Source organism: Oryx dammah, unplaced genomic scaffold, assembly GCF_014754425.2.
Source record: "Oryx dammah isolate SB20612 unplaced genomic scaffold, SCBI_Odam_1.1 HiC_scaffold_10, whole genome shotgun sequence".
In the NCBI taxonomy this organism is placed as follows: domain Eukaryota; kingdom Metazoa; phylum Chordata; class Mammalia; order Artiodactyla; family Bovidae; genus Oryx; species Oryx dammah.
In genome coordinates, this window is record NW_024070194.1 from 36,662,521 (window position 1) to 36,688,163 (window position 25,643).

Sequence of the window (25,643 nt, forward strand, 5' to 3'; positions counted from 1 at the left end):
ATGATTATCTAGATCGTGAAGATCTTTTTTGTACAGTTCTGTGTATTCTTGTCACCTCTTCTTAATATCTTCTGCTTCTGTTAGGTCCATTTCTGTCCTTTATTGTGCCATCTTTGCATGAAATGTTCCCTTGATATCTCTAATTTTCTTGAATAGATCTCTACTCTTTCCCATTCTATTGTTTTCCTCTATTTCTTTGCGCTGATCACTGAGGAAGGCTTTCTTATCTCTCCTTGCTATTCTTTGGACTCTGCATTCAAATGGGAATATCTTTCCTTTTCTCCTTTGGTTTTCACTTCTCTTCTTTTCACAGCTATTTGTAAAACCTCCTCAGATAGCCATTTTGCTTTTTTTGCATTTCTTTTTCTTGGGGATGGTCTTGATCCCTGTCTCCTATACAATGTCACGAACCTCTGTCCATAGTTCTTCAAGCACTCTGTGTATCAGATCTAATCCCTTGAATCCATTTCTCACCTCTACTGTATTATATTAAGGGAGTTGATTTAGGTCATACCTGAATGGTCTAGTGGTTTTCCCTACTTTCTTCAATTTAAGTCTGAATTTGGCAATAAGGAGTTTATAATCTAGGCCACAGTCAGCTCCTGGTCTTATTTTGCTGACTGTATAGAGCTTCTCCATCTTTGCCTGCAAAGAATATAATCAACCTGTTTTTGGTACTGACCATCTGGTGATGTCCATGTATAGAGTCTTCCCTTGTTGTTGTTGGAAGAGGGTGTTTGCTATGACCAGTGCGTTCTCTTGGCAAAATTCTATTAGCCTTTGCCCTGCTTCATTCTGTACTCCAAGGCCAAATTTGCCTTTTACTCCAGGTGTTTCTGGACTTCCTACTTTTGCATTCCAGTCCCTTATAATGAAAAGGACATCTTTTTTAGGTGTTAGTTTTAAAAGGTCTTGTATGTCTTCCTAGAACCATTCAACTTCAGCTTCTTCAGCATTACTGGTTGGGGTGTAGATGTGGATTACCATGATATTGAATGGTTTGCCTTGGAAACGAACAGAGATCATTCTGTCATTTTTGAGATTTCATCCAAGTACTGCATTTCGTACTCTGTTGTTGACCATGATGGCTACTCCATTTCTTCTAAGGGATTCTTGCCCACAGTAGTGGATATAATGGTCATCTGAGTTAAATTCACCCATTCCAGTCCATCTTAGTTCGCTGATTCTTAAAATGTCGACATTCACTCTTGCCATCTTGTCTTTGACCACTTCCAATTTTCCTTGATTCATGAACCTAACATTCCAGGTTCCTATGTGACACTGCTCTTTACAGCATTGGACTTTGCTTCTATCACCAGTCACATCCACAGCTGAGTGTTGTTTTTGCTTTGGCTCCGTCTCTTCATTCTTTCTGGAGTTATTTCTCCATTGATCTCCAGTAGCATATTGGGCACCTACCGACCTGGGGAGTTCATCTTTCACTCTCCTATCTTTCTGCCTTCTCATCCTGTTCATGGGGTTCTCAAGGCAAGAATACCGAAATGGTTTGCCATTCCCTTCTCCAGTGGACCACGTTTTGTCACAACTCTCCACCATGACCTGTCCGTCTTGGGTGACCCTTCACTGCATGGCTCATAGTTTCATTGAGTCACACAAGGCTGTGGTCCATGTAATCAATTTGATTAGTTTTCTGTGATGGTGGTTTTCATTCTGTCTGCCCTCTAATGGAGAAGGATAAGAGGCTTGTGGAAGCTTCCTGATGGGAGAGATTGAGTGTGGGGGAAACTGGGCCTTGTTCTGATGTGCAGGCACTGAGTTTAGCAGTACATGAATGGGAGGGACCTTTTAAAGGAGGTGGCCATTATCTTCATTACCTCCACCATAGTTTGGCCCCAGGTAAATAACAGGGAGGGAACACAGCTCCACCCATCAACAGAAAATTGGATTAAAGATTTACTGAGCATGGCCCCACCCATCAGAACAAAAGGCTCCTCCATCCATGAGATTTTCCAGGCAAGAATACTGGATTGGGTTGCCATTTCCTTCTCCAAGGCATCTTTCCAACCCAGGGTTTGAACCCAGGTCTCCTGTATTGCCTGCAGACTCTTTACCATCTGAGCCACCAGGGAATCCAAGAGTTCTGAGGATGTACTGACTGGTCTCAGTACATCCTGGTCTCAGGATAAAGGATTCTAATACCCCAAACTTTCCTTTGAAAGTATGCAAATATTTCCTCTGAAATCCTGCTAATGTAAAAGTTTTGCTATTCACATAATATGCAAAACTGCACATTCCATTGGAGCCCTATGGAAACGTATAAAAATTATTTTTATAGTCATTATATAAAACTCAGTAGGAGGCCATTCTAATAATTGTAACACTCAAAATTCTGTCAATTTTTCTCTAAGATCTGTCCTTCGGAAACTGATTGAGGTCTTTAAGGACGACTTTATAATATGGTGGTTATTTAAGAGATCAAACAGCATTACAGCAAATACATCTGTATTACAAATACTGACATCCTAGTCAAACAGCTACTTACTGCAAGTCAGATGGATCCAACAACACTCCTGCACAAATGGAGCCAAGCCCTGCAGTTGTGAAAACACACTTTTATCCTAAAGTTCTTGTATCCAACACTGCAGTGGATTAAAATCAGTTTTTCCATTTGGTTGAGAAACTGGCACATCCTACTTAAAACAATTCTAACCAATCAGCTTTTCAAGAATACACACTTGGGGTCTGAGGAGAAGCCTAGATCTACAGTGCACCAGGGCTGCCCCTCACACACACAGGTCCTGTGACCATGCCTGGAGCACTCGTCTTCTTTCCAGGGGCCGTGAGAGCTAAGGGAGACCCCTGCCCTTGAGCACACCAACACGAGCAGCAGCCCCCACGTGGACGACTCCTTGGTGTTTAGTACCTCAGCCACCAATGCACCCTCTGCCCTTTGCAATGTGGCGCTCCAGAATCAGCCTACAGACCATGTGTGGAATGACCCTGAATTAGAGCTTTCTTTTTAGCTCAGGTGCCAACTTCAATGAGAATCCTCAAGGCAGCATTAAGCAGGAAGAAATAAAAATAATGAAAAATTTACCTCTGCTGAATGGATGTTAAAAGAACAACCCTGGCCAAAACTGGATCAATGCCAGGTAACAGCCCAAGATCTAACAACCCTGCACATCGTGCACCATACAAGTCATAATTATCCACCAGGAAACATGGCTTGGAGTTTTCCATGAGCACCAAATGTTATTCAACTCACTCGTGAATCAGGATGAACGGGACCACCTGAACTAGAACCCCTGCCTGGTTTCTGTTCCAGCTCCAGTTTACACACTTCTCTGTCACTGTGGACTCCCATTTTCCAGCACACACCAAGCTCAGTTAACAACACTGGAATTCCATGTGTTAGGGAACCGAAATGCACATAATGTGTTTACACCCTACAACGATACACTTCTTAATTATGACAATCTATCGTTTCCACATTGTTATCAGCATTTTCCTTTTAAATCCTATCATAAGGAAACCCAAAATGAAGAAAACAAAATGCAAATCACCTATTACTAGCTTTCTTAAGAATACACATCAGGATAAAAGATTCGCTTGATCAGACTGCTAAGGGCATGAAAAGGTGGGGTCCACAGAGTGGAGTTCAAGGTTAGAGAAACTAAGCACACTTGTGGAAATTGACCAAACTTTCACCTCTGTCTTCACTTCTGTAAATGGAAGTCAACATTAATAAAAAAGCTATTAAATCCTAATACAGGACAACAGAAAACCTGATTCACCAATTTTCTACCTGCCTTTGTCTCAATCCAACAAAAGTTGATTGCTTGCTGTTTCATTTATTAACCAATACTGATTTCTTCGCACTGGCTATTATACTTTCCAACTTAATAGCAGGTTGCTTATAGGGAAGAAATTATTTCCTGCAAATTTCTGGAACCTCAACCATTTCAGTTTAGATCATAACTTCAAAAAGAACAGAACAATTTAAAAACACTTTGGGAACATTTTCTCCCAGTCTCTGGCCTGCTCCCATTCTCCTGACAGTACCTTTTGCACAGCAGAGACAATTGATTTTAATAGTCTGTCAATTATTTCTTTCATGGTCAAGCCTTTGGAGGTGTGTCGAAAAGTCATCACCAAACCCAAGATTATCTAGATTTTCTCCCAAGTTATCATCTAGGAGTTTTATGGTTTTATGTTTCACATTTAGGTATATGATATATTTTGATCTATTTTTGAGAAGGCCACAAAGCCTCTGTGTAGATTCATTTTTTTTGCAGGGGGCGGGGGTGATGTCCAGTTGCTCCAACACCATCTGTTGAAAAGGTCATTGTATGGCTGTACTGCTTCTGCACGTCCGTCAAAGATCAAAGGACTGTACTTACTTGAGTCTGTTTCTGGGCTCTCTACAACACCAAGAGTGAGCTCTGATGTAAATTATAGACTCTGGGATGATAATACATCAAGGTAGGTTCCTAGTTTGTAAAAAACATATGCTTTGGTGGGAGATGCTTATAATGGGGAAGCTGTGCATGTAGGGATGGGGTGGAACAGAAAATCTCTGCACTTTCCCTTCAATCTTGCTGTGAAACTAATAGTGCTCTGAAAAAGAAAACCTAAATAAAAAAATTAAAATAAAAAACTCTGACCAGGAAAAGAGAAAAAATACATTCTGGTAACTAATATAAAGGTATACATTTATAATGCAATGATTTTAGATTATTAACTTGATAAAACATACAAAGAATTGATAACTCTCGCAATTTGGGTGCCCCGAGCAAGGCAGTTGTACAACTCAGAATAACACATCTTGCCCTGTGGTGTCACACTGGTTAGCCTCCTGAATGGGCAGGGTAGGGTCTGTGCCATACACCTCAGTTACTTCAAGGAAAGGAGTTTTCTTTTTAAAAAAAAAAACAAACAGTTTTACTTAGGTATAATTTGCATATCATATATCCAACCCTTTGAGGCACAGAATTAAAAGAACTTTGACAAATTCGCCGTCATACAATGCTCACCACAATGCAGTCTAGAACACTTCTATCACCCTGACACAAAACTGGCAAAACACAGTCCATGTGAAGCTGGCTGTTGGGGCCTGGTGTTTGTTACAGCATTTCTACACACTTAAACCACTTGCATATATTTGGAAATGTTAATAAAAAGTAGTACACTACATTAGAAAATAAAATCTGAAAGACTATATGCCAAAATGCTAATAGTGTATTTACTGGAATCACCCTGATAGCTCAGTTGGTAAAGAATCTGCTTGCAATGCAGGGGAACCCAGTCTGAGTCTTGGGTTGGGAAGATCCGTTGGAGAAGTCTTGGGCTTCCTTTGTGGCTCAGCTGGTAAAGAATCTGCCTGCAGTGCAGGAGAACTGGGTTGGGAAAAGATCCCCTGGAGAAGGGAAAGGCTACCCACTCCAGGATTCTGGCCTGGAGAATTCCATGGACTGTATAGTCCATGGGGTTGCAAAGAGTTGGGTACAACTGAGCGACTTTCACTTTCTATCACCTTCACTAGGTTGTATACTTAAGGAAAGCTTAATTTTCTTCTTTATATTATTTTGTATTTTCTAAAGTTTCTACAATGAACATATATGTACAATTAGAGAAAAATGCCAATCAACGTTCATGCTTTCCATACATACTGTTGATACCTGCCAGGAAGGGAGAGGAGCCTGCTCCCAGCATCCCCCAGCTAGAGTCAGGGAGAAGCCGAGGAGGAAAGAGCCTGGATGCCCCTGGTCACAGTTCCAAGCCTGGAACATATACAAAGATTTGGAGCTACAAGAAGCAAGCCCAAAGTCTGGGACTTGCTTGGAAAACGGGCTCCCAACAGACAGCTTCTCAGAGCAGACCCAGATGTTGTCTCTGTTGGTTTCAGCAAATTTTACAGAGACTAACCTTCCAGACGCTGGAGAGTGTGGCTACCTGGCTACCAGCATGCAGAGCCAGGCTGAGAGGGAGCCACACCTGCAGGCAGCCCCCTCCCATGAGCAGCTCTGAGCTCACAGGTGATTTGAAAAAGCATGCATGATTATTTACTTATATCACAGAGATACAGAGAAGACTCACCTACAGAGGCACCACAGGACAAACCCAAGTCCACAGTAAGGGTCCAAGCAAATGGCCACTTCTCTCGAGGGGTAGAGCTCACACTGCAGCTTAATAGAACGGCAGAAGGCACTGGTGGCTGCGTGAGACATCTGCAAGACAGCAAGGCCACGTCAGGCGCTGGAGCTGGAGCCCAACCTCAGGACTCCTGCACCACCACAGGCTGCACAGAACGCACTGGACCAGACACCAATGCTAAGGGTGGTTTCAGACAGGACAACTGTAGCCAAGCTCTGGTTCCGTTAGGAAAGGGTAGGCTATGGGTTCTCATTAGATTTCCCGTTTTCAATGAGTAAGCCGCAAGCAAAACTTCCCAGTCCCCCAGGACTTAGTAACTCTAGCCCATGAGGTCGGGACATCTTGCATTTGAATGGTGGCTTCGACTGCGCCCCCACCACAGCCTGTACAGTACATGGGGACATGTGACCAATCACATGCCCTCTCCAGGCAGAGATAGCACCCGACTCGTGCTTCACCTCCAGACCCAGCCCTGCACCAGTCATGCAGCTGAGGGACCAGCAGAGCACACTGGATGCCCGACTCCTGTCGGCAAAGACTTGCTGAAGGTCACACCCGTTTTGCAGTGAGATAAGCTTGTTATTTGACGGGGAATCCAAGTCCAGTCTCAGCACAGCTACAGTTAAGAGTTTCTCTAAAGGCAGCAGCCAGGCCCACAACAGTCAGTAAGGAATGTGAATTCTTTTAAAGTACAGAAAAAATTATATCTAATAACATCAATTTTCACAGATCCTTTCTAGCCAAATGAATCTAAGAGGAACAGGAAAGTAAAAGCAGCCCAGAAAACTTAACCAAGTTTATGGTCTTAGACACACCTCAAGTTAGTGTGGAGTGCACATCACCCAGAGCTGAAATGTAAAAGGGACCAGCGCAGAGCATCTGGGCAGAATTTGACAGGCATCCTACATGCTAGGACGGAAGGGCCTCACTCCTGGTGTGTCTCATCTCTTTCCCCAAGGTGGCTAATAAAAGCTCTTAGTCATCTGATTAGATTTCCCTGAATGTTATGATGCTTCTTGAAAAAGAACAACAAAGTCAGAGGACTCACCCTTTCTGATTTAAAAACTTAGTAGAAAAGCTACTGTAATCAAATCAGTGTGGTAGTGGCATAAAGACAGACACACAGAAAAACAGAATAGAATAGCCCAGAAATAAAACCTCACATACATGGTGAAATGACTGTTAAAAATTTTTTCATTATTTTTCCCTAGGCTTCACATGCAATTGATTGACTGACTGACGTATAACTGATCTACATCATTATGCTAGTTTCAGGTATACAACACAACATATGTGTACGTCTTGCAAAATGATCACCACAGTAAGTCTAATGAAGAGAGCTACTAAGATTTACTCTCTTACCAACTTCCAAGTACACGACACAGTACCCTATTAACTATAGTTTCCATGCTGTACAATACATCCACAGCCCTTATTTATAACCGGTAGCCTGTACCTTTTGGCTCCCTGCACCTGTTTTTGCCCATCACCAATCTGTTTTCTCTATCTATGAGCTTGGTTTTTTTAAAAAAATATTTCACATATAAGTGAGATCACATAGCCTTTGTCTTTCTGACTTAGCATGATGTCCTTCAGGTTCACCCATGTTGTCACAAATGGCAGAATTTCCTTCTTTCTAATGGCTGAGTTATACTGCACTGTGTGCTTACAGATGGTGTGGGTGAGTGGGCAGGCATGTCTCATTTTTCTTATCCATTCATCTGCCAACAGACACTGATATTGTTTCCATATCTTGGCTACTGTAAAATAACGCTCTGTGAACACTGGGGTGCAGACATCTTTCCGAGTTGGTGTTTTTTTTCTTCAGATCAATACCCACAAGTGGAATTTTTGGATAAAATGGTAGTTTTATTTTTAACTCTTTGAGGAACCTCTATATGGTTTTTCATAGTGGCTACACCAGGTTACATTTCCACCAACAGTGCACAAGGGTTTCTCTTTCTCCACACCCTCGTCAACGTGTTATCTCTTGTCTTTTTGAAGACGGCCATCCTGACAAGTGTGAAGTGACAGCTCACTGTGGTTTTCATTTGCATTTCCCTGATGATTAGTGATGCTGAGCATATTTTCTTTTATCTGTTGTCCATCTGTATGTCAGAAAAATGTCTATTTACATCCCCTGCCCATTTTTAAGCAATCGTTTTTCCGCTCTTAAGTTGTATGAGTTCTTTACATATTTTGGATATTAACCCATTATCAATATGTGGTTTGCAAATATTTCCTCCTGTTCACTAGGTTGCCTTTTCATTGGTTGGTTTCCTTTGCTGTGCAAAAGCTTTTGGTTTGATGTCGTTCCACTTGCTTAACTTTTGTTTCCTTTGCTACTGATGTCAAACTAAAATCTCCAAGACCAATGTCTAGGAGCTGACCCCTATGTTTTCTCCTAGGAGAGTTATGGTTTCAGGTCTTATGTTCAAGTCTTTAATTCACTTTGAGTTCACTTTTACATATGGCGTAGAAATCTGTTCCAGTTTCATTCTTTAGCATGTGGCTGTCCAATCCTCCAAGCACATTTACTTAAGTCTGTCCTTTCCCATCGCATATTCTTGGCTCCTTTGCCATAAATGAGTTAACATTATATGTGGGTTTATTTCTGGGCTATTCTGTGTCACTGGTCTTTGTGTCTGTTTCTGTACCAGTATCATACTGTTGGCATTACTGTAGCCTTATGATGTCAGTGAGCATGATGCCTCCAGCTCTGATCTTTTTCAAGATGGCTTTGGCTATTTGGGTCTTTTGTGGTTTCATACTAATTTTTAGAATAGTTTGTTCTATTTCTGTGAAAAATGCCACTGGAATTTTGATAGGGACTGCAATGAACCTGTACATTGCTTTGGGTAGTATGGACATTATAACAATATTAATTATTCCAATCCAAAAGTATGGAATATCTTTCATTTGTCCTTTTCAATTTATTCCACCAATATTTTACAGTTTTCAGTATATAGATCCTTTACTTCCTTGGTTAAATTTATTCCTAGGTATTCTTTTTGATGCAATTGTAAATAAAACTGTTTCCTTAATTTCTCTTTCTGCTATTTTATTATTAGTGTACAGAAACACAACAGATTTCTCTGTATTGATTTTGTGATCTTGTACTTTACTGAATTATTTATTGTAAGTTTTGGTGGAGTTTTCACGTCATCTGTAAATAGTGACAATTTTAATTCTTCCTTTCCCAACTTAGATGCCTTGTATTTCTTTTTCTTGCCTAATTTCTCTGCTTAGGACTTCCAACACTATATTGAACAAGAGTGGCTTCTTGATCTTAGAGGAAATCTTGCCTTTTCTCTGGAAATCTTTCAACTTTTCACTCTCGAGCATGATGCTAAGTGTGGGTGATCAAATGTATTTTTGATAAGAATGCCAAGACCATTCAATGGGGAAAGGACAGTCTTTTCAACAAATGGTGCTTGGAAAACTGGAGATCAACATGCAAAAGAATTAAGCTACACTCTTAACCTAGTACCATAAACAAAATTAACAGAAAATGGATCAAAGTTCTAAATTTAAAACCTAAAACAATAGACTTGTAGAAGAAAACATGGGACATGGGACAAAAGTTCACTACACTGGATTTGGAAATGCTTCCTTGGATAGGACACCAAAGGCACTGGTTAAAAAAAAAAAAAAAAAGACAAAATTAGACTTCACGGAAACTGAAAAATTTTCTGCATCAAAAGGCACTATCCATAGAGTAAAAGAGGCTTCCCTTGTAGCTCAGTCGGTAAAGAATCTGCCTGCAGTGCAGAAGACCAGAGTTCAATCCCTGGGTTGGGAAGATCCCCTGGAGAATGAAATGGCAACCAACTCCAGTATCCTTGCCTGGAAAATCCCATGGACAGAGGAGCCTGGTGGGCTGCAGTTCATGGGGTCACAAAGAGTCAGGCACGACTGAGCGACTAACACACAGAGTAAAAGGGCAACTCAAAGAATGGGACATAACATCTGCAGACCATGTAACTGATAAGGGTATCAGAGAACTTCTAAAACTCAACACCAATAAGAAAACTATCAATTCAAAATCAGCAAAGGAGTTGAATAAACATTTCTCCAAAGAATATATACCAAAAGGTGCTCAATATCATTAATCCTCAGAGAAATGCAAATCAAAATTACAGTGTGATCTCCCTCACATACATTAGGAAGGCTACTTCAAACAAACAAACAAACAAAAGGAAATGCCCAGGGAGTTCCCTTGTGATTTAATCATCAGGATTCCAGACTTTTACTGCCAAGGCCCAGGTTCAATCGCTGGTCAGAGAACCAAGATCCTACAAGCCATGAGGCTCAGCCACAGGAAAAGAAGACATTCAAAAGAGAAAAACCAGCAGAAAATAAATTCCAAGTGCTGGCAAGCATGTAGAGAAACTGGAAATTGTGCATCACTGGTGAGAAGGTAAAATGGGACAGCTACTGTAGAAAAGAGTATGGCAATTCCCCCCAAAATAAAAATAAATTACTCTTTGACCCAACTATTCAACTTCTGGATATATATTTTAAACAGTTAAAGGCCATGTTTCGAAGAGTTATTTATACACCCCATGCTCAATGCAGCATGATTCACAATAGCTAAAATGTGAAAGCAACTCAAGTATCCATTGAAAAATGAATGGATAAGCAAAATGTGGTAAACACATACAGTGAAATATTAACTCAACCTTAAAAAGGAATTCTGATACATACTTCAACATGGATGAACCTTGAAGAAACTATGCTAAGTGAAATAAGTCAGACACAAGAAGACATATACTGTATGATTCCACGTAAACATGGTACTGCTGCTGCTGCTGCTAAGTCGCTTCAGTCGTGTCCGACTCTGTGCAACCCCACAGACGGCAGCCCACCAGGCTCCTTGATCCCTGGGAGTCTCCAGGCAAGAACACTGGAGTGGGTTGCCATTTCCTTCTCCAATGCATGCAAGCAAAAAGTGAAAGTGAAGTCACTCAGTCGTGTTTGACTCTTAGCGACCCCATGGACTGCAAACAAGGTACTAGAACAGTCAAAATCGCAGAGACGGAAAGCTGGAGGTAGGGGCAAGTCTCAGTTTAGAAGGTGAGCTATGGAGGTGAGTGCTGGTGACAGCGGCATAGAACTGTGAGCGCATTTAATACCACTGAGCCATACACTTGAATTGGTTAAGTGGTAAGTGTATGTTACACATATTTTACTATTTTACAAATACAAAATTGGAAAAGAAGTCAAGCCGGAGAATTGAAAATTATGCAAGCTCAGCAATCAGGCGAATCATAGGTGCAGGGCTTCCTGAGGCTAGAGAACTCAACAGCATCTTGCTGAGGACCCTGCCTAACCTGAAAGAGTCCTAACTCAGGTGACACACATACTAGTTCCTTTCTTTGATGGGAGAAAGCAACAGCAACAAGCAGCGTTCTGGCCTGTTACAATGAGACCCGTGTTAAAAATGCAAGGAACTCCTATGCACAGAGTTTTATAATAGAATACTGGGATCTGAGAACCAGCAAGAAAGGGAAACATAGGCAGTTTTTTTAATAGGGGCTAGTGAAGCTGTGGTTATACACAAAGAAATTGTTTGAACATTTGGAAATAATCAATCAGCCTAGCTAATTACTGAAATGGTCACGCATTTTATAGCTTGACCAGAACACACATATATGCATATACCTCTTTCCGTGTTTTGATGCCAGGCCCCACCAGAGCCCTATACACATAAGAATGAAAATTAAGCATCGCTGTATGGCCTGCTAACTGCACACTACTCAGATTGTTTCTCACCTTCACTCCAGCTAGCATCCCGGTTGTGGACACACTGAAATCAAGATAGGCTAGCGTGTCTGGGTTGGAAGGTTTGTAGATCTGGGCAGGCCGCTTCTTTGGCAAATCATCTGGAGAGGAAAACAAGCTGTTAGCATCTCTGACTTAGTGGAAAAGCAGATGAGCAAATAGACATTTTTGGTGAGTTTGAGAACCAACCTGTGTCTAGTATAGGGGGCCAGGCCCTGACGTCCACTGCCGCAGCTGCCTCCCTGGACCGTAACAATTTACAGATCAGTTGGGTTGTCATCAGACAGGCAGAACGGCTCACCTGAGGGTCAGAGAACAAGGCACGGAGAGGAGGAGGGTAAAGGACAGGGGACTACGCCTGCTCGCGTGCCAGCTGCGCACCACGTGGAAGCTGTGTAGCTCCAGGGTAGGCTGCGTGCACAGCCACCTCATTCAGGGCCAGTGGAGGTCCATGTGACTGGGAATCTGACCACAGACCACATGAGCAGAGCTCGTGCAGACTGAGGCCCTGGCAGTTACTAGAGCTGAGTGGTGTCAACTGTGTGGCCGTCACCTCAGAAAGCACCACCCAAACTCCCCACTCTCACCACACCCTCCCCATCCTCCAGAAACGCTCACTCTCCACACATAGCCTCAGCACTTACTGCCACAGTGACAACCCTGAAGGTCCTCTGACACAACTATAAACAAGTATTTATTTGTGATGTCCCTTGGGGTTCTTTCTCTAAGGGGAAAAACTTATCCTAATCCTCTTAAACTTCACCAGGCAAAAACAAAAACAAAAAAGTTAAAACAAACTGTACTTTCAAAAAGGAATAGGCTGCTTTTCAGTCTTGAGGAAAGAAACTTTAAAACGCCCGACTTCCCCACTCCTCCTGGTTTGTTCCTTGGGCTGGTGGGGAATCGCCCAGTGTCCAGAGCAGTACCCTCTCTAGGGAGTGGATTTGATTCCCACGCACTGTGGCAAAACTGCTCTCTAGCCCCTAACTCTACGCACAAGTTGCTATCTTGATTCCAGAGCAAAACGGCAAGGTGCTAGAACAAAGAGGCTGGGCCCCCTCCACCGCTGGGACTACAAGACACCCACACCAGCCCTGGAGCCCAGGCTCTGTAGTCTACAAGACTAGCACTCAGGCCAGACCCTGCAGGCAGCATTACCTCCACGATCATCTTCACGGTGGGCAGCGTAGTGGCGATGTTCTGTGGGTGTGGGGGACGGACGGTGATGGGCACGCAGCCTGCATACAGGCAGCCATAGAATGCAGCGATGAGGTCTATCCCTGCACAGAGAGAGGAGCAGTCTTCAGTGAGACTCAGCAGCAGGACGACCAACAGGAGCAGCCAGGCAGGCACGGGGCCCCGCGCGTCTGTCACACTTCACAGCAGCCCCCAGCGGCCCTGTTCTCTCAGGCACAGGAAGCCAAAGTAGCCCAGAGGTTTCACTGCTGTCATCCCTCTAAGGAGTCTTTAAACTCAACTTCCTGATTATCCACTCAGTGGTCAAGTATTTAACTACTGATTAAATGAACTTCCTCAGATAGCTAATAAAGTTCAATACAAAGGTCTCTGTGAAATACCAATCTGTCTGTGCCCCTATCATCAGTCATACAGCACACAGCACACAGTCCACCCTGTGAGCCAGGCTGGGGTCGGGGCCCATTTCGGTGGTAACACAGCAAGGCCATCGAGCACCGATGGGTGTGATGCAGGGTCCTTCAGGCAGGGGTTGGTCTGCACAACCCCGTTTCTTACCTGGTGGGTAGACCAGGGCAACGTGGTCCCCGTCCTGCAGGTGTCCCCTCTCCATCAGCATCACGGCTATCTTCTCAGCCCGCTTGTGCAGCTGGACACACGTCAGCGAGTTTGCTATGGTGCCCTGAGTATCACAAGAACAAATGGGTATGATCTTTTTTTAATATCACAGCTTTGAGATGCCATTTGTATACTATACAACTCACTGATTTAAAATGTACAGTTAAGTGGATTTATCTGCAGAGTTGTGTGACCCCTACCACAGCCAGCTTCAGAACATTTTCGTTACCCCCTCAAAAGACCACCCACCACTGGCATTCTGCTCTCCTCTCCTCCCCAGTAGCTAGGAAGTACAACACCAAAGATGACTCTAGATACATGTGCATTAACAAGAAACATTTAAAAAACAGTTACTGGTAAAACAAAATCAATCTAATAATTTGGGGACTTAGGTGTAACTGTCATGGGCAATAAGAAATTAGTCATAAATCTGGAAGATCTGAAAAATGAAAAATAGGACTAATTGAAACTGGTTTTAAAAAAGACTACATCAAAAGTCAAGGAAGTCAGAAAACAAACCAACCAACTCCCAGAAAAGCAACCATCCAAAAAAAAAAAAAAAAAGGAAAAATGAGAACTGTCCAATTCATTTAATGTAGACTTTTAAATACGCAGGAACAAATAAACACATTTGGATTGAAAAGTATCTTACAAAACACTGAGGATGAAAATCAGTAGCAAAACAGGTACTAAGAGATATCAAAATACATGACATTTACTCTTTATTTATAAAAGCAAGAATAAACTACAAATTATAAACATACAACTTATCCAAAAAAGTTTCCCTTGAGGATTCACTTTTTATTTGCACATATTCTCAGGTAAGAAGAGATCACTGTCTACAGCTATTTAAAAACTGATTTATCATTGATTCTGACTTTAAAGGGATGAACGGGGGAAGGACCTCTCCTTACACTAAGTGCAGACTTGACAGGAGTGTTGGGTGAGGAAGACCCTGCAGCTGGACACAGGATGGTGGGCACCAGGGCCTGATGCATTTATTGAGGTGGGGAGCTTTCAATGAGAGTGACATGAAAAAGACTGTCCACAGGGAGGCGGTGTGAGCAGCTGGTTGTGTAGGAGGAGAAACGTGTACAGGAGAGACCAGAATCTTTGGGGCCGTTAAAGGATACGGGTGACCTGGTGACTTGAAGTGTGTAAAGAGACACTAGAAATGCCACCCAAGCTAAACATTTGCACAGGGTGTGCGGGATCCAGTTGGATGTGAACCCTAAAAGGATATATATACCAGCGGCCGGCATTTGCCCAAAACACTCATGAGATCATTGATGGCCTGGGGGGTGCATAGATCACCAGGACCTGGGGTACATAGGCCGGTGGAGAAGGGGGGCCACCTAGGCAGCTGCCAGGCAGGCTCAGGCCCCTTCCTGCTGAGACCAGCCTCCCTACAGTGGGGCTATGCTTACAGTTCTCTGAACTGAACTTTCTCATCCCAAATATTTTCCTCAATCATCTTCCTTGTGAGGAAGGTTAAAAAATAAACAGAAAAAGACACAAAGTAGAAGAGCCAGAGAGCAGAATGTGGCAAAGCCAGGTAAACACAGAAAGACCTACGAGGCTGGTGTCTGGGATCCAGCTGATATCTGAGAACTGGTGCCTTCGCAGCTGGACCAGTCCTCTGAGCAATCTCTCCTGTGCAACACATGTGTGCGCATGAACCAAAACATATCCCTCTTCACCCAACAGTCCTGCGAGCTCTTCTAAGTGAAGATGGGGCACCAGCCCCTAGCACACTGAGGTGAGGCCCAGGCCACTGCCCCCCACCTCCCACCCCAAGCCCCCATGCTTGCATGCCAGCTATCCTGGAGGAACGCCAGCACTGCACTCCTGGCTGTGGCCGGGGAACAGTCGAGATGCTGGTGGGGCGGCAGTACCAACTGGGGACTCCCACCACCACCCTGCTGCCTGTGCTGGTCCATCAGTGGGTCTTATCTTAAGAACCGAGCATTCTGGGATTGAGCTGTTAAACTCTTGCAACTGCTTTTCTTTGAGTTATCCAGAAAGCCAGCACTGATCCTGTATCAGTATCAGCTTTCTTGTCACATGACAAAGCCTATAAGATGCAAGAAGCACTGATGACTCACAAGTAGCTGAACGCTCTGACACTGGTTCTGAGAACATCCGTCTCCAGATGCTTCAAAATGGTGAGACTTACCTGCATTCTGTCCTTCAGCAATCTTTGCCACTGCTTCAAAATACCCTTTCCCACCCACAGGGTTTACACCAGACCTGGGGCCCCTCATGGCAGGCTGGTGCCAGTACGCCCAGCACAGCCTCCCCCGCAAGTCTCTGCCTGCAGGCTCAACACTGAGAGAGCATCAGAGAACACAGGCTTTGGTCAGCCCCACACCATGCAACACCACTTGTCATGGGGCCCTTCACCTCAGGAGAAAAGCTAATTTTCAATCACGCATTTCACTTTCCAAAGCTCTCACTGCGACAAAAAACAAAATGCCATTTATCTTCAGGTCAGTGGTTAGCTGGCATCCTCATCAACATTCATGGAAAAAGTTGGGTTTTCAGTACAGAAACCCACTGCATAAGAAGGTTCTAGGAAAAAGTACATCACAGAAAATTAGGGCTGACTTTCTCTGAAAGAGGTCTTGGCTGGTATCAAGACAAAACGGCAATGCAGGATGATCCACCACCCAGCTGCTACTCTGAAGACAACGATTTCAGTGTAGGTGACTGTAAACATGGCACCACTACAAAGTTTTACATTAAAGTAAAAACATACTCAGGAATGAAGAAAAAGCCAAAAATGATTCACATTTTAAAACGTAAAAAAAGTGGAGAAGGAAATGGCAACCCACTCCAGTATTCTTGCCTGGAGAATCCCAGGGACAGAGGAGCCTGGTGGGCTGCTGTCTATGCGGTCGCACAGAGTCGGACACGACTGAAGCAACTTAGCAGCGCAGCAGCATACAATATATACATACATGTAAATACACAGAGACGCACACATATACACGTGGGTAGCTTGAGTATAAGTCGCTGCAAAAATTGTTTTCCCAACTCACCAGTGATGGAAGCAACTCTAAAGATCATGCAAGTAATCTGTTTTCCCCATCGGTGTCTATTCTATGAGAAAACAGCCATTTCTCCAAATTAAACATTTTCATGGAAGGGCGTCCTCATCTCATTATCTACACGACGAACACAGGAAAAGCTCTTGTGTGCCTGGGAGCCTGCTGTTTTTCTTCCTTCCCGAAAGCCTGTGGTGGGCACTCTGGTTGCGGGGGTTGAATGAGTGGTGAGGGGTTGAATGAGCGGTGCGGGGCGAGAACATGAGGGTCTCGACTCCTCCTGGGAGGCCCAGGCTCTTAAGTGCGGATACCAGGCAGAGAGATGACCCCTGTTATCACATGCACGCCTCTCTCTCCGGAGAACCCTGGGGCTGGTAGGCATGGATCTCCGACAGAACAAATGGAAAAAAACTACTTCCTGCGTCTTCGAGGAGCCTGGAAGCTTGAGCAGGCGGGTGGTGCTTTGCAGCCTGCAGGAGGGGCTACGCGGAGGATCTCAAGGGTGCAGCCAGCTCACAGGGCTTCGGGCTGTTTCTCTGCAGCTCCTCATGTGGTCTGGGGTGGACTCTGCAACAGAGTGTCCCTGCAGAGTCAGGGGGTTCCCCTTCTGCATGGAGATGGGAGGGACAGCCTTCATGGAGGAAGCATGTGCAAACACAGAGCTCATCTCTGTGCGCCTGGGTTTTCCCTAGACACCATTCCCAGCATCTGGGTTTTCAAACCCTTAGAATCTCAAAAGGGAAGGCCTCCAATTATTATTGGCTGTGTGTTTATCATCTACCTTCACTGGTCCTAAATATATCTGTAAGTATTTGTGCCAGCCCATCTTTGTACTGTTGTATAGTTTAAAATGAAGGAGTAAAAAAAATAAATAAAATAAAACACAGGAGTATATACATAGATGCGAAATATTATTAAATTATTAAATACACTTAATTTTGTAAAATTTAATGACGTTTCTTTTGCCTGGGTCATAGACATTGAGCAAATACATTTTTAGTTCAGATCAAGGTTCTGAAGCTTCTATCTTCCTTGAAATACCTGAAGTAGGTCTTGTGAGCATTTCATTCTGCTATAATATTTGATAAATTTTATTAGTATTATTGGAAGAGAAAGTGAAAGTCAAGTCGCTCAGTCATGTCTGACTCTTTGAGACCCCATGGACTGTAGCCTACCAGGCTCCTCCCTCCATGGGATTCTCCAGGCAAGAGTACTGGAGTAGGTTGCCATTGCCTTCTCCAGGGGATCTTCCCAACCCAGGGATCGAACCCGGGTCTCCTGCATTCCAGGCAGACACTTTAACCTCTGAGCCACCAGGGAAGAGAAGACTAGGCAATAAAAGAAAGCTGAATTTCCTGTATAAATTTCAAAAAAAAAAAAAAGTAAAAAAGTTAAAAGTGTTGGCTGGTGTTTCTCTTTAAAAAGTAACAGATGCTCTTTGTATATAAGTTCCAAGAACATAAGTCGTTCCCAATTTGCAGTGAATCGAATCCTCACTTCTGCCTACAAGCCTAGCACAACAGCTCCGACACTATGGACTACAATGCCGTGGAGGAGGGCATACAAATGAGTGCTGTAGGCAGTAAACAGGTGGCACAACGCAGCTGGGACCTGCAACAACTGAGGGGCCGTCCAGAATGGAGGATGCCTGGAAGCTGCCTGAGGCCCTGCATTGGAAGGACAATGTTTGGGGATATTGAGCAAAACATATTATTAGAATGAATTTCAGCTGTTTCTTCTCACCTTTTCAAAATTTTGCTTTCAGAAAATATTAAACTATGCATGTGGCTTGTGCTGATTTCTACTGGATGGTGCTGAGCTAGAAGGCTGGGTGAATGGAAATTCCACTGTGACCGCCATGGAGAGGATACTCCTGACCTGTGGCTCAGACTGAACACCTGTGCTGAGTGCACACAGGGCTCCGGGAGGACAGGGATGAGCGCAGACACCAACTCCCTGCCGACCCATCCAGCTCTGTGGATGTAGCTGCCGCCACATCAGAAGGCCTGGGAGACAGAAGGAAGGCAGGCTTCCTGTCTGAAGGAAGGCTACTACCGTGGGCCATGCTGTCCCCACGCTGACCTGAAGTAAGCTTATGCGTGGCCTTAACCTCCACAACTCAACCCTTAGAGAATATGACTCATTTCTGGTGAACACATTTCCCCAGTGACCTCGTGTCTGGCCGTAGCAAAGGACTGTGAATTCAGGATCTGGGAATGGGGACACAGTTGACCTGTCCAGCATACTGCCAGCCCCCAAGCGACACGTAGCTGGACCAGCTGTTTCCTCCTGCTGACAGGACTACAGTCTATCAATACAACCAAATCATTTCTGAATCTTTGTGTCTGCGACAGCAATGAAACTTCCTCTCACCCAGAGCTCTGGAAGGGACACCCTCAGGGAGCTCAGGGAAGCGGCTCCGAAGAAGAGTCCTTCCTGAAGCTGAGGCCAGGCTGGATAAGGCTCCAGCTCCAGTGGCCCCTCTGGAGGCGCCGCTGGGAACCACCAGACACCACAAGAGATGCTGCAGAAAAAAGGGAGTCACCAACGGTCTCCAGGAGAAATGCCAGGGCAGAGGACAAAGAAAGTCAGAAGCAATGATTACAGAGTAACTGGGATACAACCAGGCACCAGTGCCAGAAAAGAAGTCTTATCTGTGTTTACAAGCTGAGGCAGAGCCAAGGGAGAAAGATGAACGCAGCAGGCAGGCTGGCTTCAGATCAGACACAGTGCTCCTAGTAACCACATCACCGGGCTCATGCCCCAGGTGCACGGGTGGGCCCTGAGCCAAGAGAGTTAATCCTGGGAAGAGGGTTCAAGCGTAGACACCAAACGGCAGGGATAGCAAGCGTTTCTCACAGAAGCTGGGGAGTGGGAGTGCTTTCTAAGGCTCTTCCTGGGGTTGGTCTGAACAGACACAGTGAACAAGAACTGCTGAGGTTAGCTCAGCATGCAGGGTCAAGAAGAGCTGAGTCAGAGGAGGACCAGAGGTACTTTTACAAACTAAATCACTGCAAAACTGGTCTGCAGCTGATGTCCAACTTAAGAGATTTAGGGAGGGACTTCTATTGTTGGCATTTCCTTTCACTTGTCTTTAACTGATTGCTCTAAGTGACAAGAGGCACCTTTGTGCACAAAGATTGTGATATTTTGCATCTCTGAAGAGCTATAATGTCTTAAAGTTGCAAGCATCCACACCAGTCAAGAAGACCTAATTAAATCTAGTTTTCAGGCTTCATTTCCAGAGCAAACAAAAACAGGTATATTTTAAGACTTCTGCATTTACTGCTCATTGTTAGTACTGTTTGCTTGTGCATTTAAGGCCTTACTCTTAAGTACTATTATGGAGCACAATCTGATGATTTACTTTTCTAATGAGAAACGTAAATACGAACCTTAATTACAAAAATTATTTTCACTCCTAAGAATGAAAGCCTATAACTAAAACATGACTTCTTACAAAAAAAAAAAAAAGGCAGTTAAATAATAAAAAGAAACATAAATACCTCACAGATACAACTGTTCTCTATTGTAGACATTCTCCACTCATTTAGGGGGAGATACTGTAAAAATATTGCTAAAATATATGCATACACAAATATATGTGTGTGTGTATATATATATAGGTACATAAATATATACATACATAAATGTACGTGTGTATATATACAACTGATGGCTCAGCAGGTAAACAATCTGCCTGCAATGCAGAAGACATAGGAGACATGGGTTCGATCCCTGAGTTGGGAAGATCCCCTGGAAGAGGAAGTGGCAACTCACTCCAGTATTCTTGCCTGAACAATCCCATGAAGAGGAGCCTGGTGGGCTGTAGTCCAAAGGGTTGCAGAGAGTCAGACACAACTGAGCAACTAAGCACATGTACACACACACACACTCACACACACACACACACGCTCAAACCCTTATATTAAAAAGTGACCTTTCTTAGGTGAAAGGTCTCAATCAAAATAGCAACAAACAAGGATTCAGGTAAGACTGAGGAGAAAGGTTTGAATGGAGAGTATGAAACAGCAGCATGAAATCATGGAGCACACAGGCAACACCAGGGTACACGGGTGGGGTCTCACCCTACAGTTGAGCAGCGTGTACAGCACGTGGTCAGGAGTGGTCTGCGCCCTCCACTGCAGGACCTCCGAGAGGAACAGGAACTGGAACAGAGCACAGCTGTTAGGTTCAGACCGTCCTGGGCATTTGGGCTGGCCTCAGCGTCTAACAGTAGGGTCTGTCGGTGCCTTAAGACAGGAAAAGACAATCTCTGACAGATATAATCGACAGGATAAGCAGGTGTTTACAATGCTTTCCTGGCAGTGACTGGAATTCACTGTGCTTGATTCAGACCCAGCAGTTGGAGGGCTGGGGCTGTGCCACCACGAGGGAAGTCCTCTGAAATCTGCCCAAGGATGGGAAGATGCCAGCCCGCTTATAGACAGAGTAGTCGATACAGAAACATCCCTTCTCCTGGGGCTTCCACCAGTTGCAACAATGATTTCTGGGCCTGCAATGATAGACTCAGATCTACCCTGTTTCAAAAATGGGCTCTCTTAAATTTGCTGTGTTTACAGTGGTCACCTCTGAAGGCACGCAACAGCCCTGAGATCACACAGATCACAAGCACCCACTAACACGTCTGCAGTAACAAGGACGGCCCTGTTTCATGTCACCGACACAGCAATCGCCACATTTAATCCATTTTATGATAGAAATGCAGTGTGAGGTGTGGAACATGGTCATCAAGCACTTTCTTTGAACATGTTGCTACATGTTACCAAACTGGCAACATCTTAAATGGCTGATTTTGTCATATTTCCTTGGAGCCCACACAGAGTGGGACCACCTTTTGGTGAATCACTGGAGTTCTCCAGCTGAATGCTGTAACGGGGACTTGCAGCTGCATGGGACAAACTGTGTGTCTGATGCTTCCTCCTACAACTCCCAACGCTGCTTTAAGAATGTCTGGCTTTTAAACTTGGGTTTTGAATTGACACTTCCTTGAATTGCAAAGATCCAAGGACTGAAACCTCACTATAAGGTGGCCATGAGGCAGTGTGAGTGTCCAATCAGGGCTGGTGGATAACCAGGAACAAGTGTGCAGGGAACACCAGGACAGGATAGGGACTGCAGATGCTGGTTTCAGGCCTGCTGGTCATGGGCTGCGTCACCCACCCATTTCTATGCCACGTGAGGGGTCCTAAAACACTGCACCCCAGCAAACACGCTTTCCTTACAAGATTACAGAAGGGTCTTGCAGGGAGGCAGGAAGAAAGGCCATCAATGCTAACACTGGGCTGGCAGAGAGGGCAAGCGGGAGTTGGTAACACCTGTGACAGCATCTGGGCAGGAGTGGAGAGGAACCGGGCAATCTCTCACCTTCCGGGCCTGGTCATTGTCTTCTATCTGGCCCAAGTCTCTGCCACTGGCCTGTGCGATCCTCTTCCCAGACACCAGGTTCCCCACCATCACAGAGGCAGGGCCGATCTCTGCAAAGCAGCAGCAGCACACACACGAGGGAGACACGTGAGGTAGGAAGAGTGAAGTTCCTAAAAATATGACTTCCCACTTCAGGAAGGAGCTTACTCTGATTTCCTTTCAAAGATGTGACTTTGAAAAGCCTGATTAAGAACAGGGTTTCAAGTAAGTCACTACCATGAAAACAAAGACAAACAGGAGCAAACCTCAAGTGAGGGGGCACAGAAAGCATCCTCCCAGGCTACTGCCTTTGTTCGCTGGTGCAGGGCATTCAGTATTTGCTGGAAAAAACTAGCTTTTTGACAACAGAGAGTCACATAACTGTCGGGGGCCAGCGTGAGGAACTCCGCCCATGGCAAAGGTCATGAGGAAGGAGGCTTGGCATACGCAAAGGCGTGATCAAGCCTCAGGAAACCCCCTGTTCCCAAGCATCTACCCCAAAACCAGAGTCTGTTTTATGTTCTCCCCCATAACTGTTTTTCTCGGAGGAGTAAACGTGCAGCTCCAAGGCAATAAAAATTCCTGGGCGTGACAAGAGTGTTCCAGCTTACGAACTCCTCTGAAGGTTATCTAGCCCAACTGTATAGGTTCGTCCGGCCACGTGTGATTGTTTACAGCCTCCCAACCTGAGAGGCACAAGATGTTTTAGACTTACTAAAGGCAAATTCTTTTGGGGAGTTGGAAATTATTAGTATAGTGGGTTGGTTAGGAATTATATTGGTGAAGGGTTTTTCATTTGTTGTGTCAATAATTGCTGCTAATTCCCTGCCCTAGGTGGGACAAGGGTGTCTTAGGTCAAACCTCTCTACTGACAAACTAGCTTGTGTGACAGGATTATCCATACTCCTGCCACTACGCACATGATTGTTTACTACCTCTCAACCATAAACAGCACAGAGAGTTTTGGAGTATTTTGAAAGTCTTAATTAGCATAGGGCTTTTCTCACTGTTGAGTCAATGATTGCCGCCAGGCCTCCATATCCTTAGGCACCTGGGAATATATTAATCAATGTATTTGGAATATAGAAAAGGAAATATAGTAGTTTTTGATGTTAGCAATACTAGACTTTTTGAGTTAATGGATTTTCTCTTTTGTAATAGATCACTGTGCTTTGTTATAAATCACTATGTCCTTGCTATGTAAAAATGTAACTTTATCACTATCTTAAGACTAAATAGATCTTATGGAGAGCATTGGTGAAAGGATTTTCATTTGTTGGGCTGATGTTTGCTGCTAAATCTCCATGTTCCTTGCCCTTATAATGAATATAACTAGCATATAGGAGAAATAAGTATTAACCTTTAAGATTAATCATGTTAACCTTGGGTTAAATAAATTCCTTTCTTGATTGTAACTCACTACACCCTCATCCTATAGGAATGTAACTTTATTTGGAGGGTGGTGCCTGGTTTAAGAAAAAACACCCTTGGAAAAAATAAGTTTTTTGGTTATCAGAGAGAAAGGATCATAAAATGTCAGCAGGTCTCACTCATGGCCAGAAGATGATGTAATATCCCTAAGACCTTTTTTTTATACATTTATGTGAAGCACCTGATTTTGATAAAGGTCAGGACTGCTGACTCCCGCGTGACTCTGTATTGATCCCTATGTGTAACAAAAGGTATATAAGCAAACCCAAAAATAAAGAAATCGGATCAGTTTCCGGAAAGACTGATAGCCCCATGTCGTTCTTTCTTGATCCTCGTTTTTCTGGCTGAATTCCCATCTGGAGCATGGATGCTATTCCATGTAATCCAAGTTATTCAGCCTCTTTTTCTCCACTAATCTTCCTACTACACTATCCATTTCTAATCTCTCTATATATCTGTAATTAAATATGTATTTTCCCAAGGATGCCAACTCCGTCCCCACCTTCGAATCACCCTGGATCTACCGGGGCTGGACCCCGGCACATAACCTTCATCATTTAAAAAGAACAGATGAGAGACACCAGATACCATTAGAGAATCCTCCCTTAAAACTGCCAGTTACATGAAGCTGTGCCTTCCACACTGCTTCAGAGTGGTGTGGATGCCCTGGCACTACTCAGTGCCCCAAGAGGCAGGTGACCAGCCAGTTCTCAGAGCCCACTCGCAGAGTCACACTTCCCTGTCCAGAGTTCCCAGTCATCCGGTGACATCTGAGTACTGCAGCCCTGCAGTGGTCATGCATTTACCAGCAATCCTTCATCCTAAGCATCTATCTTGAACTCTGGCCACCAACTGTGTCCCAGCACCTGGGCCCACTGGAGGCCAGGACACCAGGTCAAGGTGTCCAGGAATGAACAGGGTTAGAGGAGGGAGAGGGAGGCTGAGTGAGTGAAGCCTCCCTGGGGAGCCCAGAAACTCTTGTCCATTCAGTACAAACATGCCAGGCTTTTTTCCCATCCATTTTTCATGCTCATGAAGGGCTGTGCCCTGTGTCTTTCTTGGCTGGCCACCCGAAGCCAGTGCCCACAGGATGTGAAGAAGTGGGTGCTTCACTGGGAAATAACTCTATCCTCCACACCACAAACAGGGGTCGAAACAACAAAATGGAGTAAGAGGGAAAAAAGAGAGAAAGAACATTAATAAGGAATCTGAGAATATTAGAAAACTTTAGAGAAAGATTACTGGTAAATGCCAACCTAAGGTGCCCAGAAAGCAGTGAGAGCTGAGGCCTTGTGCACTCTTTCTAGGAGGATATCGCTCTGCCATGGGAGTCGGGCCCGGCCCCACCAGCTACTCTGCTGGCAGAGCGTGGTGGTCAGCCAGTGGATGACCCTGTTCCTCCTGCAGCACCGGTGTCCCCACCTGCATCTGGAGAGACTGCTCACTCTCACTGCATCAAGCTCGCTTCTGGAGGTGGCCTGGTTCCTATGTCTACCACCACTGCGCTGTACCCAGGGCCCATCAACCATCTCGAGCTGACTTCTTGTGATCTCTGCCCTGCCATGCTTCATCAGTGGAGCAAAGAGCATCAGGCCTGGGTCTGTCTCTCCAATACTCTGGCCCTACAGCCTTGGGTTAGTTCCTGAACCCCTCTGTGGTATGATCTCATTTCCTTGTAAAATGGAGACAAGAACGCCCACACTCCTTAAGGCTCCACGAGGATGAGACAGGTTAATACCAGTAATGTGTGGAGGCATGGGCAGCTTGTGCTAGGCCTGCTACTCGTCATTCTAACACTCCTTGGGCTCGCCCAGCCGCCCCCCTGGTCTGTTTGCATGTCAAGCCTGGGGGCTGGGGGCTTTCCATCACTATACTAGCACCACATTCTTGCAATAAATTCCTCTTCACTGGTAACTGGGTGCCACCTTAAAGAGCATAATCGTTGCTAGGAGGACCAAGTCAGATGGTTTATAATTACATGTTCCCTGATAGCTCAGTTGGTAAAGAATCCTCCTGCAATGCAGGAGA

The 25,643-nt window shown here is 44.5% G+C and overlaps 1 protein-coding gene and 1 non-coding gene across 4 annotated transcripts in view; both read right to left on the reverse strand.

The window, feature by feature from the left end:
* The window catches only part of DIP2C (disco interacting protein 2 homolog C), a 148,132-nt gene that overhangs the window by 31,224 nt on the left and 91,265 nt on the right, over positions 1-25,643 (reverse strand). For all 3 annotated transcript variants that reach the window (XM_040247951.1, XM_040247950.1, XM_040247949.1), the window contains 7 exons: positions 22,146-22,255; positions 20,846-20,926; positions 13,651-13,774; positions 13,057-13,178; positions 12,088-12,199; positions 11,890-11,999; positions 6,058-6,188 (listed from right to left, as the gene is read on the reverse strand). In XM_040247951.1, the coding sequence (XP_040103885.1) occupies positions 6,058-6,188; positions 11,890-11,999; positions 12,088-12,199; positions 13,057-13,178; positions 13,651-13,774; positions 20,846-20,926; positions 22,146-22,255 (790 nt within the window). The remainder of the gene's footprint in view (positions 1-6,057; positions 6,189-11,889; positions 12,000-12,087; positions 12,200-13,056; positions 13,179-13,650; positions 13,775-20,845; positions 20,927-22,145; positions 22,256-25,643) is intronic.
* On the reverse strand, positions 18,006-18,077 carry TRNAS-GGA. Its single transcript has one exon. It is a non-coding gene; the product is annotated as a tRNA-Ser (tRNA).